Source organism: Mus caroli, unplaced genomic scaffold (assembly GCF_978045245.1).
Source record: "Mus caroli unplaced genomic scaffold, Mus_caroli_1 scaffold_16, whole genome shotgun sequence".
NCBI classification, from domain to species: Eukaryota; Metazoa; Chordata; class Mammalia; order Rodentia; family Muridae; genus Mus; species Mus caroli.
This window is the reverse complement of record NW_028227271.1, coordinates 52,363,338-52,380,656: the sequence shown is the minus strand read 5'-3', so window position 1 is coordinate 52,380,656 and position 17,319 is coordinate 52,363,338. Positions and strand designations below refer to the sequence as shown.

At 42.8% G+C, this 17,319-nt stretch overlaps 1 protein-coding gene across 1 annotated transcript; it reads left to right on the top strand.

The window, feature by feature from the left end:
- Window positions 1-9,279: 9,279 nt before the first annotated feature.
- Aard (alanine and arginine rich domain containing protein) lies at window positions 9,280-14,927 on the top strand. Its single transcript, XM_021183969.3, has 2 exons — window positions 9,280-9,727; window positions 14,010-14,927. Exons 1-2 carry the CDS (start codon window positions 9,380-9,382, stop codon window positions 14,163-14,165), a joined length of 504 nt encoding a protein of 167 aa, XP_021039628.1. The 5' UTR covers window positions 9,280-9,379; the 3' UTR covers window positions 14,166-14,927.
- Window positions 14,928-17,319: the final 2,392 nt, after the last annotated feature.

Sequence of the window (17,319 nt, the reverse complement as noted above, 5' to 3'; positions counted from 1 at the left end):
ATAAATTTTAATTTGTGCCATCACAGATTGCAAATGGATTGCATTTGTCAGTGTCTTTCTCTGCTTGGGTGTCTTAGAACTAACTGCATCCTGTCATGTTCAGTTCTGCAAGTATATGCTCATTGGTGGCAAATATGAGGCAATGATATTCTCTAGCATCTATTTTTGCCAGAATATATAGAAATTTCAGAATTGAAATCTCTGAAGAAATTAGGCAGTTGAGAATTTGAGTATGTTAAACTAGAAATATATTCATTAGAGTGACTATCGAAGTTGTTTAGATAAATTTGACATTTGTTCTATTTTCCACAATTCTTGGCTCCCACAGTGCATAAGAGACCTTGTATAAAAACGCGCTGTATGTCTTTTAATCTCCATACTTCTAGGACATCAGGTTTTGTTGAATCTCAGAGGGCTGGAATTGAAGCATCTTCAAGATAAAGAGCCGAGAGATGTGATTAAATAATCAGAATTGCATTAAAAGGAAGTCTTTTTCCCACTTGATGCAGAGAGGATGCTGTGATGATCTTTTCAGACTATAACCTGGCAGCCTAACATTAAACAGCACTTGTACATATGAGATTTTATATATTCTCCCTGTTCATGTTATCTATATTTTATTATACCCAACAATTCAATGCGATAAAAGGGTAAGTGTGCATGTATGTTTGGACAGTTAAAAGAACTTTTTTTGTGTGTGTGTGTGTCTTTCAAAAGTAGGTTTTTATTGTCTGAGGCAAATTACTTCTGTAGATGTCTTTCTTCACAGTAACTTTTAGTTTAGATTTTAGTTCAGAGGCTTTCTAGTCTTCTGAATGGTTACTTCTATGTTCTACTCTTCGGGAGAAGGGATAGGTCAGAAGAAGAATCAGGCACAAGTGGTTTAAAAACGAAACTCTTCTAGTCATTATTTTTCATTCAAATCACATACTTTTGATAAGACAGCTTCTTCTCCCATGATCTTCTCATCCTAGGACCCACGGTACAGGAGCTGTCCGGCCTGGAGAGGAGTGCACGTAGACGGATTGACAGCACCTACTTTCTTTTTTTCTTTTTTTCCACTTATGATTTTTTGCTGGCAAATAACACATCACTCTTTTGCCCATAGTACATTTGTATGCAAACTCTACCTTCTAAAATCAACCAAGTGTAAAATATACCATCTTCCCATTGAGAGAAACAGACAGTATTATGAAAATCAACACAACCCATCATATCTACTTAGAAGACAGGATGGAAATGATTATATTGGTTTCATGTGGTCACTGGAAATTCATGGTGCTAGTCTAACTCATTGGAATAGTCACTACCTACCCTCAGCACCCCCCCCACTATAACCCTGCTGTCAGATTTGACTCAGTTTCTCTTGATATCCTAAGACTGAGAGATACCAGTTGTTTTGTTTTTTCCATATAATGCTTTGTGATGCTGTAAAACAATATTTAGTACTCTGTCTTTATGGTTACTCAATTCATATTTCTTGAATATAAAAGTAATACTGTTTTGAATTTTGTTGACGTGTGGAAAGGAGATAGCAGTATCCCCAGTGAAAAGGAAGGCTCACCAGCAGTGGTTATAGAAAATCCTGAGGCCCTCACAGAAAGTAGAACCACATCCCTAATCCAGCCAGGTCAGGGGAGGGCTGGTCCTGCCTAGAAGGTGGGCAACGATGCTGACTCCGTATCACTTCTACCTGCAGAGTCTATTCTGGCCTTCAGATTCCTACAGGACCCACAAGATGCTTAGAAAGGATGGAAAGATGTAGAAGAACAATTTAGAAGATAAACCACCAGATCAAACACTTTGAGACCTCTGTGATCATTTTCCAATGGTTTCAAGAAACTAAAGAACAGTCGGGTGAATTTATTTCTGCGCTGATTGAAGCAGATACCTATGAAGTCATTGGGAGAGGCTGATGGGATCACTCTTAGAGGCAAAGCGATCCTGGAAGTATGTGGTTTTGCTAAAAGTTAAGAGCAGGCACAGAAAACAAAAGAATCAAATGAAGATAAAACCAGAACCACTGAAACTGAAAAAACAAAGCAACCCAGATGGACAGACAGACAGACAGAGCTTCTGTACATGTCCATGAAACAAACAACAATGTTCAGAACTCCAGTAGAACATGAGCGGCCAGTGGGATGGTATGCTTTACCTTATCCCTTGAAGAGAAAGAACTTATAGTCTCTTAGAGTCTTTATTTGAAATTCTCGTGCTTCTGGGTGTGTACATAAGATGATTAGACCCCAGGTTTCTTTAGCCCTGATGACTCTCGAGCACTGCTCGAGAGCTGGGGACATTCTGCTGAAGAGGACTTGAGAAAGCTCTTTGAGGCCACAGCAGTTAACACCTTCTGCCCTAAACATTGGAGACAGGGACTCTAGAGATCTGAAAGGTGCCCCTGGGAATTAATGTTCAGGCAGGTGAGAGACTCTCAGTTCTTTTCCATTATCAGAGACAGTGGGTGAGCATGGTAGAGGGTGAGCAGCCAGCTATGTTGTGGAGGTAGTTCATGACTCTCAAAGCCCGAGATAGGAACTAGCAGGCTTTCTACCTCATAAGTGAATACAGAAATCTTGCCTATAAAATTCCCTTCTCATAGTAAGGACACTGAATATGGAATATTGTTATGGTCAGGCTTGTGCTGTTTTCAAAGCTTTTTTCCCCCTAAAGTGAAAGTTTGAAAAAAACTAAGCCGGGCGTGGTGGCGCACGCCTTTAATCCCAGCACTCGGGAGGCAGAGGCAGGCGGATTTCTGAGTTCGAGGCCAGCCTGGTCTACAAAGTGAGTGCCAGGACAGCCAGGGCTACACAGAGAAACCCTGTCTCGAAAAACCAAAAAAAAAAGAAAGAAAAAAACTAGACTTTTAGAGAATCATTCCCCAGACTACTCACAGAGTCTGCTCTTTCTCAAACTTAAATCCATAGTTGGCACAATCTGTCCCTGCAATGGAGGTATTGGATGCATTAGGAACAACAGAGAAAGATAGTTCTTTTTTTTTTTTTTTTTTTTTACCATTGATCACTATTTCTGCTTTTAGAACGTGAAAATGTAATTTCAGAACAGTGAAGAATGGGAACTGAATGGGTTGTGACATTTTCAGTGGGCATTCAGCCATGATACTTCTGACGTTTAGTGAACCTTGCTTTATGTTCAGATGTGACAGAGAAGCACACAGGGACAGAATTAGACAGTATGACTGTATGGCGCAGGGTTTCCACCCTGCAGAGCAGTCATGGGGTTTGATTGAATTTGCACCAATGTACCATCCTATTTTTTTAGTTCCGGCTGTCCTGGAACTCACTCTGTAGACCAGGCTGGCCTTGAACTCAGAAATCCACCTGCTTTTGCCTCCCAAGTGCTGGGATTAAAGGTATGTGCTACCACTGCTCGGCTTATCTTATCTTTTTTTTAATAATTAATTTTAAAAAATGATTCCTTTTTTATTTTTTATGTGCGTTGGTGTTTTTGTTTTCTGCATCCACGTCTGTAGGAGAGTGTTGGATCCCCTGGAACTGGAGGTACAGATGAATGTGAGCTGCCATATTGGTGCTGGAGCTTTTGAGCAATCTCTCCAGCCCCATAAAACATCTTATCTTTACAAGGTCCTTTGGGAAGAATGTCTAGGTACAAACTGACGTTTTTCTTGCAGCCAGTACCTCAATTGCACACTGCAGCCACTCCAAGGGGTGATAGGAAATCATGAGTTTTGGTTTAAAGGAACCAAAGATTTAACAATCATGTTTGATAGTGAAATGAAACTCTGGAAAATTTGACAAGGTTTAGCAAGGTGACCTCGGATCTCAGCTAACCTCTGGGAGTTACTGAAATGAAGCTCTAAAGTTCCAACGGTGGAGCATGCTATTCAAGAACTTGAAGCTATGTTTTCAGATTGGCACCTCAAAGATCTGAACTGCTTAGTTCTGGTTCCCCCAGTCACGGGGGACAGCATTAGAAGAAGACTTTGATACTGTCTTTAAAACTGCCCAATCCAACCCTCACATGCTCTCTGCTGAGCTTCACTGTTGGGAATCAGCTGGGAACACAGGGATGGCGACAGATGAATCTAACTCCCTGATGAGCAGTTTACTCCTAATGAGTGTGGATTGCTGAAAGTTGTGTGCATTCTTGTATTGAAGGTTCAGAATGAGAGCTACGGAAAAAATGGGTGAAAGAGTCTCCAAACACTCCAGGAACACTTTGATAGATCAGAGTTCAGGAAATGTGGCTTTGGTTAGCCTACATTTTGACCTAAAATGGGATCTGGATTTTATGAGGGACACATCGAATTCCACACAAGCCAGACCATCCCACAGATAACTCAGACACTATTGAAAATAGCAAGGAGATTTAAAGAATTCTCTTGGGGTCTATAGGTCTCTCAGTGTTTGCGAATACTTGTTGCCTTTGCAGAGGCCTGGTATTCAATTTCCAGCACCTGCAGTTTGCCTCATAATCATCCAAAACTCTAGTTCCAGGGGCCGTGATGGTCTATTCTAATCAGTGTGGGTACCAGGCACACGTGTGGTACATATACATACATGCGGGCAAAACAGTCATATGCAGGAATAAATCTTAAAAAAATAGAAGTCTTATATTTGACAATGGGAGAAAAGTAGGTGTAATTGGCTATTGACTCACTGAACAGCTCAGCATTTGGGTCTCTAGGATGCCCCCATCTGCCGTTGAGAATCTGGTTATTTAAATGGTCACTGTTTGAACTCTCTTGTTTTAGTTATTTTGTTTTTTTTTAATTCATCTATCTATCTATCTATCTATCTATCTATCTATTATTTATTTAAGACAGGGTCTCATTATGTACCTCTGACTATCCTGGAACTCACTATATAGACAAGACTGGCCCCCAACTTTCAGAGATCCACCTGTGTCTAACTCCCAAGTGCTGGGATTCATTTTAGACACAATGTATATTATCTCTGTGGTGGGTATTGAGTTACCAAGGTTTTGAGAAGGTATGGAAACAAAGTGTATATATATATATATATATATATATATATATATATATATATATATATTCTTACATTAACATCCACTACTAACTTTTGAGTAGTAGGAGTTTTGAGTGTGTCGTTAAGAGTCTATAATGGCAGCATCACGGAGACCTAGAAAGAGAATTCAAGTTTTAGGTTAGCCTGTGTTAGAGAATAAAGTCAAGACCAGACTGGACTACATAGTGAGAATCTTGTTTTTAAAAACCAACGACAGAGAATACAGATCAGTGGTCGAATATTTACTAGTATGTGCATGGCCTTGCACTGAAATAAATACATAAACTGTCAACAAACAAAAACAACTGTAATGGACAGCTACAAGGATTCCCAGAGAGAGCTTTGTGAGCCTAGTAGAGTTCTGGTGTAGGTTTTGTCATTTTTTTGATGAACTTAAAGGATGAGCAAGTTACGGTTAAAGAAATGGAAGATCCGGACATTCCTGCTCTGTATGTGGTGCCGCCAGTGCGCTCTTCCTTGGGGAATCTTCTTTGTTTTTCTATAAGCCTTTCAGTATGTAAATGTCAGATATGTCTGGCTCACACCATACGGCTGACCCTGAGGCCACTCATGAGGGAACTGGTTTGCCTCTCTCCATCTGCCGTTTTGAATGATTATATCTTTTGCCTCATCTTCTTTATTTGGAAGCAAAACCTGTAAAAGTAGAGGTCTTGTGGTTTTCTTAGAAACATTATGAAAGTATTATCTTTGATGAAAGAAGTCAGTTTTGGGTTGTTTGTTTCAATCTAAATAAACTATGATTTTTGTTTGAAAGCTTTCCCATGAATGGTTCTGAGGACTGTCCAGTGCCTTGCTGGAGGCTTCTGTTACTTTCCTGGACCGCTAAGTAAGGAGACGCTTTATCCCCGGTCCTTTATCTTACTTGTAAACAAATGAACCCAGAGTGTGTATACAAAGTCACATGGCCAGGAAGGGCCAGGCCTGAGAATCCTTTGCTCCCGGAATCCTGGGAAATGAAGTAAAGAAGACTGAATGGCTTTTGGACATTCCACAAGCAAAGAATGTCTGCTAGCCCCTAGTTAACCAGCTAAAGAACTGCCCATGCTCTCCACAGAACTGTGAATAGACTAAACGACTAAGCTGTTTGGTGAAAATATGACAAATATTTATTTTAAGGCTTATAAGAAAAATTCTCTTGTCTCAGAAGCCCGGAGAAGCCTGGAGACATACTTGTTTCTTTCTGCAAAGAGTGCTCAAGGACATTCTATTTGCAGAGGGAACACGCAGAGCCTATTGCTTGAAAGAGTAATTGTCACAGAGGTGGACTGAAGGAGTGACCTTAGACTGGAGCCTCCCAAGGCACAGATAGGGAATGAATAAAGGACTGGGAGTGAAGATTTCCCAGGGAATGGTGACTAGGCAGAAACGACCTGATGTAGCTGTGTTATTTGAAGGATGTAGGTGTGAGCTCCACTCATTATTTTATTCATCACTTATTACGTAGATCACTGATAATTTTGGTAACTGACAGATTTCCTTACAGCATTTCAGAGATGGCATTAGGGTTCAGTGTAAAGAATTCTCTGCTGTGGTTCGCTGCTGAACTGTATAAAATGGAAGCCCAATGTGTGATACAAACTCCTCCTGATGTCCAAAAGGACACAGAGATAAGGCTTTAAAATGTAAGGGCAGAAACATGATAGCAAGAAAAGATCTGCTCAGGTGACAGCACTACAGAACCAGTACTGTTTTTAGCGAGTCTGCCGTAGCTCGGTGTAACAGAAGGGAGATAACATGACCCTCGGAGCCATATAGATGTGAAATCAAATCCTGCTCCTGCCATTTCCTTACGTGTTGACTGTATTAGCCCAGGTATAATGCATTGCAAGGAAGCCAGTTGTCAGTTTGGTGCACTTGGCACTGCTGATGCGGCATGACCTAGCAATGAACTGTGTGACCTGCTTTGTACTCGTGAGATGAAGAAGCACACTGCAGGGTCAGGAGTCGCTTCTTTGTTTATGAGATGATACTCTGTCCTTTTCAGGAAGACCCACCTCATCATTTTGGAATAATTCTGGATACTTCATTAATATTCTGTGTTTATGTCAGTGCCAGGCTGGTCTGATCTGCTCTTCTCCGGGCCTGACTCCTTATTTTCTTAACTTACATATATTGACAGTCCCTTTGCATGGGGACAGCAGGGCTGGGCTGCTGTCCAAGTCATCTCCAAACTCATTCACATAGAAATGGAGGAATAATAATAAATATTGCCCTCCACTGTGTGTGTGTGTGTGTTGTTTGCAAGTGGGTATGGATGTTCCTGTATGTGGAGGCCCAAATTTGATGGTAGGGATCTTGCTCTGATAGCTCTTCTACCTCATACTTTGAGGCAGAGCTATTTTTAACCAGGCTCAACGTTTTCCTGTACAATTAGTTTCATTAGCCTGCTTTCTCTGGGGATTCACTGTTTCTGCCTTCCAGGGATAGATTCAGGTTGCCTGCCACACTCACCTGTCATTCCTGTGGGTTCTGCTGATCCAAACCCTGATCTTTTGGCTTATTTGTCAAGCGCTTTAACCAAGGAACATTTGCCCATCTATTTTATTGTGTTTTTATCCCTTCCCTTTCTCCATCTTTCCTTCTTTCTTCCCTTCCTTCCCCTCCTCCTTCTCTCTTTCATCACCACCCCTGCCCCTGTTCTGTGTGCACATGTGGAAGCCAGAGCTCTGTGGCCAATGTCTCTCTCAATTGTGCTTTATCTTAATTGAGACATGGCCTCACTGAGCCTGGACTTCACTAAGACTGGCTGGCCACCAAGCTCCACCAGTCTTTCTGTCTCCGCCTCCTCAGTGCTGAGATTACGGGCACTACCGTCTGGAATTTTCCCATGTGTTCTGGGAATACAAGCTTAGGTCTTCAGTCTTGTTTGGCAAGCATTTTCCTCAGTAAGCCATGTTCCCAGGCCCTAGATTTCTCACTTTCGACTACATCTTCAAATGTTTCTAGAGTCTCTTTACACAACGATCAGAGATGACCGTACTTAAGTTGTGAACTACCAGGCACTGAACTTGGCGATTATCCTCAGAGTCTGGGTAACCGTATTCCTTATCCAGTGAAGACTGAGGCCATTTCAATAGAGCTGAACTTAACGAGCCCACAGAGTCAGAGATCTTGCTTATGTGTGCAACATTCTCCCCTTGGAAGGAGTATATCTCAATGACTGGTGTGTGCAAACAAGCCAGGCTTCCTAGGTGTGAATTGTGAGCAGACCACTTGGGTTCGAGTGACTCTTTGGTGGGTATGCATGTGGACTTCCCCCCACCCCCACTTTCCTCATTTGGAAAAATATGGAAAAATAGCATATATCTCACAGGGTTGTGTAAGGATTATGTAGGTTAATAGGTGAAGTGGCTGGCATATAAGAACTATAATAATATATAACATACTATAAGGCATATAGTATAATATAAGGATGCTCTTGTTATCTTTTATGCCTACTATTGACACTTTAAGCAATGGAGCAGTCTTTCAGAGATGTACCCACAGTTCCTTGGGGAGAGATACTATGTGTTTGTTTCTTCTGTCACTGTTGTTTCTTCTTGCAATTGTCTATGACCACAGGAGTTTTGACTGTTCATTCCTGTAAAGAAACATTCAATTAGCTCCAAAAGAGGCATTAAAATATACTTTATATGATGCAGATAATCATTATTAGCTCATGATTACCTTGGACTGGGAATTATACCGTCGTAAGGGAAGGTGTTGGTTTTTTATTTTAAGCCTTTCATATATGTAGACTCGCCAAGAAGTCATCAGGGTTAAAGAGGAGCACCGAGTTTCAGAACTCCGGGCTCCTGTGATCATAGAAAGACTATTCTAACTTACAAAAGGATCGAACTTCTCACCATGGACTGTGGATGATACATGCGTATAGGATCAGAAGGGTGTCTAGATTCTACCACACCTGACACAGTATTGAAAGAGTAAAATGTCAGAGACTATTTCAAAAGTTCACAGTACTAGAAATAGGCAACTGGAAAGTTCTGTGGCGAACTCCCCCCCCCCCCCCCCCCCGTTGTAAATCGTCAGCTAGTTCCTCGTTTTTTATCTGGGTGGGTTGACTGTTCCAGTCTCCATGCATTCTCAAAACCAAAGCTATAACAGGCTGAAAAAAAAAAATCCAGTCAGAACTTCTAGTCACAAGGCCTCCCTCCGTTGTTGCTATGAGGTAGAGAAGACAGGAGATGGGCAAGGAGCTGAGCAGCGCTCTGAGTGGCCGGGCAGTAACAGCGTCCACTGCCAGGGTCCTGCCTGTTCCGTTAACTGCCCCCGCCCCCGACCCGATCGGCCTTAAAAAGCTCCAACTTGCAAGCAAATCCCCAGTCGGAGCGCTGCAGAAAAGGACCACGATGGGCTTGGGTGACTACAGCCACTGCAGACAGAGGATGTCCCGGGGACTCTACGGAGTCTCTGGAAGGGCTGCGCTGTGGTTCCCAGCCTTCCACCCGGTGCACCGCATGCCTTGCGGCACCTGGCGCATCGGCATCGAAGCGCCAGAGCACGTCCGGGCGTCCAGCCCGGTGCTGGAGCAGCTCCGCGGGCAGCTGGAGCGCGCCTTTCAGCGGGCGGCGGCACGCGGGCGCGCCAGACGCGCGCGAGAGGCGGTGGCGGCGGTGGCGGCCGCCGCGGCGGCAGCACGGGAGGAAAGGAGCCGGGCGCGCATGGAGTGCGCCCTGGCCCGGCTGCGCGCGGAGCTGGTGAGCGCGGGCTGTACGGCGGGGTTCGCGCTCTGGAGTCCGTGGGTTCGAAGCTGGAGCTTAGCCTGCAGGAGGACGGCAGGGGTGGGGTTGATGCCCGGGAGGGAGATCACTCCTGGGGACCCGATTTTCTCTGGACTCGGTGTTAAGGCCTCCTTGGGTCAAATCTCCAGAGATCAGAGCTTGGCCTACAGTCCAGAGATTGGCCCAGATTCTAGGAGCCCCTCCCCAGTCTGTTTCTGTAGTTTTCTATCTTCTAGAAGCTTCCCCATAGCAAACTCCTAGTATATCTATGGTTAGCGTGCTGAGAAAGAAATTTCAATTTCAGCAACCAAGATGGATGGAATAATTGTATGAGAAACTGAGTCAATCCAAGTATTTTTGTTTTAGTCCTTGATAAGAATTCAGAAACCGACTGGCTATTCAAAAGGGAGGAGTGTGCAAAGACCAATTTTTTTGTAATGAAAAAAAAAATAATAAATTTGACAATTTATCTCTAATGGAGACTTGGAAAGTTCTCTTGGATCGAGTGCGACAACTAACCGCTTCTTCAGAACAGTTAGAAACCTCAGTGGGTGGTCGAGTTCATTACTGGCTTTAAGAAGGGCAACATGATAGCGAATCCAATTTAACCATACTAACAATCTGAATTTGATAAGGAATGCATTATGCTTGATCTAATGGTGTGTGTGGTCAAAATGGTAAGCCCTAGTAGCTGGATGGTAAAGCCATCTCATTGCCTGGTGAGACCGTCTCCCTGCACTCCGCGAGGTTAGTGCTGTGGGCCAGTATGCCACACTGGAATGCCTAGGTAGGCCTGGCTGAACCAAACCCCTATGCTACTGAGTTGTTCTACATCATCCCTCCCCCTCCTCTTGCTGACCCATATAGAAGTCAAGCAGGACAAGCCCTGAGGCACCTTGACCCTTAACGTTCTAATAAGTGGCTTCATCAATAGGAGGTCTAGACAAGTAAGATATTATGAGTGAGAGAAGGCAGGGAGGGAATCATGGGGTCTTCGAATACCTGCTGGCCCTCCAGCTTTGAGACGGACTTAGCAGACCTGAGTTGGTTTACTCCTCTGTAACGTAGAGATAATATCATGAGATTACTGGCATATTATATGAGATAGTATTATATGACATGCCTCTGCCATATGCACTCTTTATTGACTATTGTTATTATATTATAGATCTTGGAAGTTGATTGTGCCTAGCAGGACAAATATGAACATTCCGAGAATTGAGAATTGAGCCGCACTTTAGAAGAGCTTGTGGGCAGGCCGGAAGACCCAAGTACAATCCCCAGTTCCCATTCGGTGGCAGGAGCCCCACTCCTTGCCCCTTGACACAGGAACACTGGTGGCACAAGCATGTCTGCCCTCACACATGCAAACACAGATATGCACATGTAAAGAAATGAGAAAAAATGTTTTTAGAGTTTTGCTTCTGGAAAGAAGCTGAGAATATATACAACAAGAATATATACAACCAGACGCAGATACTTGCGTCATGATCATCATTAGAAGTAGTTTTTGATCTGGGTCAGTAGCTAAATCTCTATGGGAATGAGTGCTCCCATGTGTGCAGAGGCATCATGGGTCATGATGGAGTTTATCTAAGGGACAACAATGTGCTATTATGTATGCTAGGCTCTGTTTGGCTTATTCCTCTTAATGGATGGCATTGATTTCTAGTTCTTTGGATTTCTGGAGTTAAACTTAAAAGTTTTCTAGGTATATAAAGTCCCTTTTTCTCACCCCTCAGAGAAGTTTTACAGCTTTCATCAGACTCTCAAAGGGATCTGTGATGAAAGAAATGTAAAAGCGTGAGTGTTTGAATTTCCTAAATAAGTGTGAATCACACATCCTGTCCATAGATGGGTGAATCATTATCAGTAATTGTGCCCCTTAAGACTTGACAGAGAAGGCAGAGGACAGATATCCATCACCTTATCATCTTGCCCCTTCCTTCTCTCAGTCTTTTAACAAGGACACCTTGCTAAACCTTGAGAACTTCCCATGGACGTGGAGGCAAGGCACTCCATATTGAGAATGCAATCATTAAAACGTACCAGTGTCCCATCCACAGCAGCCGGGGGTAATGCAGTCTCTGTGTTATCAAAGGCGTGTAAATGGAAGGCTGTTCTGTATGATTAAGAAAGAGGCAATGTGCCTGGCCTTGGTTAAGGGAGGCTTTTCAGCAACTCCTGATATCTATTTGCATTCCATAGAGAGAGAAGTGACAAACTGGCAAGCTGTCTCTGGCTACCTGTGATAGAAGCAGGCCAGGAGACAGTGCCAGGAAATGAAGCAGGGTGGGATTATAGAGCCTGAGGCATGAATCAGAGGACAGCCTTGTGGTAAAAGATGCGGGATTTTTATGGTGAGGGTAGTGCAGTTTGTTTCTTTTTTCTTTTCTGCTTTCTTTCTTTTCTCTTTCTTCCTTTCTTTCTTTTTCTTTCGAGACAGGGTTTCTCTATCTAGCCCTGGCTGTTCTGGAACTCACTTTGTAGACCAGGCTGGCCTCAAACTCAGAAATCCGCTTGCCTCTGCCTCCAGAGTGCTGGCATTAAAGGTGTGCGCCACCACGCCCAGTGTGCGGTTTGTTTCTGTCTTTTGGGTGCCTTGGATCTCTGTCTCCTTTATTGTAGCCGCCTGCGGCCACACGAACTGGGTTCCTGAGTGGGAGGCTGGAGCTGTAAAGGAGAGAACAGCGAGAGAAGAGACCAAGACAGACTTCTGATCATGGCTCAATGTTTACTAGTAGTCTGTGCTTATAAAATGGAAAGCAGCCAGGTGGTGGCGCACGCCTTTAATCCCAGCACTTGGGAGGCAGAGGCAAGCGGATTTCTGAGTTTGAGGCCAGCCTGGTCTACAAAGTGAGTTCCAGGACAGCCAGGGCTAGACAGAGAAACCCTGTCTCACAAAACAAAAACAAAAACAAACAAAACAAAAAACAAAAAACAAAAAAAATAAAGAGGGAAAGCCCGTCCCCTGCCATGCCAGGCTTCTTGATGCTTTGTTGCCAAGTTGTTAGCACTTAGTCTGTCAGAGCTGTTAGCATTAGGTCAGCAATTCCACAGGTTGTCAGCTCTATGTTTGGAAGACAGGTTCAGCCTCTCAGTGGTAGTGGAGAAGAGCAGAGGCTGGTGACAGAACAATAGAACCAGGTGACAGAACAATAGAACCAACTAGGTCAGAAGGTTCCACCCCAGGTGGTCTCATTCGCGGTGGCAGCAAGGTCTGAATCAGCCTGCTCAAGGCTGGGGGAGGCTACACTTTATCATTTCTAATTCTTGCTTCCAGAGAAGTGGTTCCAAGTGCAAAAGAATAAAAACCATAAATGTCAGAGGAAAATTAAAAGATACCTATGCCCAATAATTTATTTGGCCAATTGAGAAGGAATCACCACTCACTGCAGTATTGGCAGTTAACTATTACAGTGCCCTGGCTTATCCTGAGGGCTACTGTTGCTGAGCTGATCAAGATGGTACACAGAAAATGTTATTTTACAAGCCGCATGAAGCATGACTCAATTGAAGGAAGACCCAAGTAATTGATCTTTAGGCTTTAGGTTATAATACAGCTGGAACAAACTTTGTTGGTAGACTGCCTTCTAAGCAACCTGTCCTTGGAGATGTAATTTTTAAAATTTTATTTGGACTCACAAGGGCCTCATAAACTCCCACTGCGGGAGGTTATGAATCAGCCTTGCTCCATAACAGGCTTTGTTCTACAGTGAAAAGTGTTAGCTTATATAAGGACATATAACTATACATGCGCCTCTGAGGTGTCATTATATGTTTTTACTCAGCAGGGAGGCCATTTAAAATCCTGAAAACTTGAAATGACAAGTAATCAAGTAAATGGGCTCCAAACCCTGAGCACTCAGGTGGCCCCAGGCAGTTATCCCGTGGCTCAGAAAGCTCATAAAGATAACGGATTGCACTGCGATCCCACGCCATTGCTTGAAAACAGCCTTTGGTGCATAGGTATTTTTCACGAGGACAGCTTCGTGCATCAGCGCTTTCTGTTTTCATTTCAAGGCCATTTCAAAAGCTATTTATTTTTCTGGGTTTTACCTTGTTGTAGAAAAAGCTACTTTAATAGCCAGATCAGAATGGGATCGTAAGGTGCAAAAATGCATCTTTCTTTTTGTCTTATTTGCCTTTCCCACCCAGTCCTTATTGCTCATGTGCGGTTGGGGAGCCGTTTCGTTTGATCTATATCTCAAACTAATAACATCCCTTATTATTATTATTATCTATTTTTTTCTTTTAGCTGGAACTGCGTTTCCAGAACCACCAGTTGGCCCGAACTTTACTGGATTTAAACATGAAAATGCAGCAGCTGAAGAAGAGGCAGGACCAGGAGCTTGCTTCCAAACCCCAGAGCCCTCAGGATGAGGAGATGAATTCCGAGTGTGGAAGCGCATAGTGGAGAGTCTGAGGCCACCACTCCAAAGCAACCCTGAGCCCTCACCATAACATAGGGCGCTCTGAAACCCTTCTAGCATTAACACTAGCGATGCTTATGTGCGCTCTAAAGGACAATTTGTCCAGCGAAAATTTAGGCTTACGGAAGAAGTGGGGGGAAAAAAGCTAAGAAAGGGAGCGAGTCTTTTTTGTTTGTTTGTTTTAAAAATATTCATTCACTGGTTTGACTGGTTATTGTCTTATTAGTCGAAGGAAGGAGGGGTGAGGAGGATGGAGGTGGAAGACAACCAAAGCACTAAAAGTTTGCCTTAATGCCAGCTTACAACGCTGCATGTTACCTTCATGTAGTAGTGCCTGAACTTGCAGAATCTGTGCTAATTTTTACTTTATTTATTTTTGGCTGATCTAGTAGCTTTCCCAGTCCTCTTCTGATTTGTGAAACTGAGAATTACTTGTGTCTAGATTCCACCCGTACCCTTGATGTGGACAGTGAGAAGGGTTTCTCACCTTTTTGCTGAATGTGGACGTGTATTCCAGGACTTGCTGTCATTGAAATGGAAAATACTAACTATTCTTCTCATAAAATTTCTTGCTTCAGTTGATTCAAGTTTGATTTTTCAAGATGCACACCCCTAGATTCCTGACTAATTTAGTTCTTTTGTTCAGTTAATTTGGGAGTTTAAGTGGTTCTTATTGAATTAAAAGGTTGAATTGTACACCCAAAGTGCTTTACAATGCAAAAATGAACTTAATAAAAATAGTTGCAGACCTAATTGGTGTTTCTAGTGGTTATTTTCTATGAAATTATGGCAATGTGTATAATTTTAATTAAAATTCAAATAAGTTCTTGAGACAAAAGAACAGAAAGGAGGTAGTCTTTTTTTAAATAATAAACTTTTATATTATTATTACTTTTTTTTTCAGTCCAGTTGTTACCCCACTCCCATAGTTCCTTATCCCATTCCTCTTCTCCCTGCCTCCCAGAGGATTCCATCCCCACACTCCTGCCAGGCCTCCCCACTCCCTGGATCCTCAAGTCTCTTGTGGGTTAGTTGTCTTTTCTTTCACCGAGGCCAGGCCAGACAGTCTTCTGCTGTATATGCGTTGGGGCCTCATACCATCTAGTGTATAGTGCCTGGTTGGTGACTCACTGTCTGAGAGATCTCGGGAGTCCCAGTTAGTTGAGACTGCTGGTCTTCCTCTGGGGTAGCCCTCCTCCTCAGCTTCTGCCAGACTTTCCCTAATTCAACCACAAGGGTCCTTGACTTCAGTCAACGATTGGGTCTAAGTATCTGTATCTGTCTCAGCCAGCTGTTTGTTGAGTCTCTTGGAGGACAGCCATGCTGGCTCCTGTCTGTAAGCACACCATAGCGTCAGTAATAGTGTCAGGCCTTGGAATCTTCCCTTGAGATGGATCTCAAGTTGGGCAGGTCACTGGACCTCCTTTCCCTTAGTCTTTTTTCTATTTTTGTCCCTGCAGTTCTTTTAGACAGGAACAATTCTGGGTCAGAGTTTTTGACTAAGGGATGGCAACCCTATCCGTCTACTTGGTGCCCTGTCTTTCTACTGGAGGTGGGCTCTACAAGTTACCTCTCTCCATAGTAGGGCATTTCATCTGAGGTCACTCACTCGCTTTGAGTCCTGAATGTCTCTCACCTCCCAGGTCTCTGGTACATTCTTGAGGGTTCCCCCACATCTCACCCTCCAAGGTCATATATTCCCACTCATTCTGCTGGCCCTCAGGGCTTTTCTCCAGTTTCTTTCCGATGTCCGATCAAGTTCCCCTTTTCCTCTCTCCCTCCCTTCACTCATACAGGCCCCTCCATCCCTCTGCCTCCCATAATTGCTATCTTCTCCCTCTCAAGTGGGATCGAGACATTCTCACTTAGGCCCTTTGGCTTGTTAATCTTCTTGAATGCTGTGGATTATATTCTGGGTATGGCTGATATCTATTTATTAGTGAGTATATACCATGTATGATGTTTTGGATCTGGGTTACCTCACTCAGAATGATATTTTTTTTCCATCCACTTGCCTGCAAAACATATAATGCCCTCATTCCTAATAGCTAAATTGTATTCCATTGTGTAAATAAACCACATTTTCTGTATCCATTCTTCTATTGTAAGACTTCTGGGTTGTTTCCAGCTCTGACTATCACAGATAAGGCTGCCATGAACATAGTAGAGCACATGCCCCTGTGGTATGGTGGGGCATATTTTGGATATATGCCCAAGAGTGGTATATCTATTTCCAGTTATCTGAGGAACAGCCAGATTGATTTCCAGAATGGTTGCACCAGTTTGCAATCCCACCAGCAATGGAGGAATGTTCTTCTTTTGCCACATCCTCGCCAACATGTGCTGTCACTTGAGTTTTTTATCTTAGCTACTCTGATTGGTGTAAGGTAGAACTCTTAGTCATTTTGATTTGCATTTCCCTTTTTACTAAGGACTTTGAACATTTCTTTCAGTTCCTCTTGACCATTCCAGATTCTTCTGTTGTGAATTCTCTGTTTAGCTTTATACCTCATTTTTTGATTGGGTTGTTTGTTTTTTTGGAGGTTAGCTTCTTTAGTTCTTTGTATATTTTGGATATTAGTTTTTTAAATTGGCTGGATATAAAATTAACTCAAACAAATCAGTAGCCTTCTTTATACAAATGATAAATGGACTGAGACAGACTCTAAGAGAACAGAATTGCCAGCCAAGGCTACTATACACAGCAAAACTCTCAATACCATAGGTGGAGAAACAAAGGCATTCCATTAAAAATCAAATTTACACAATATCTTTCCACAGATCCAGTCCTACAAATGATAATAGATGGAAAACTCAAACACAAGGAGGGAAGTACAACCCAGAATAAACAAGAAAATAATCTACTTTCAACAAACCCAAAAGAAGATAGCCACACAAACATAATTCCACCTCTAACAACAAAACTAATATGAAGAAACAATCACTTTTCCTTAATATCTCTTAACATCAATGGACTCAATTCCCCAATAAAAAGACATAGATTAACAGAGTGAATATGTAAACAGGACCCAACATTTTGCTGCATACAGGAAATGTACCTCAGTGACAAAGACAAATACTACCTCAGTGTAAAAGTCTGGAAAAAAGAATCCAAGCAAATGGTCCCAAGAAACA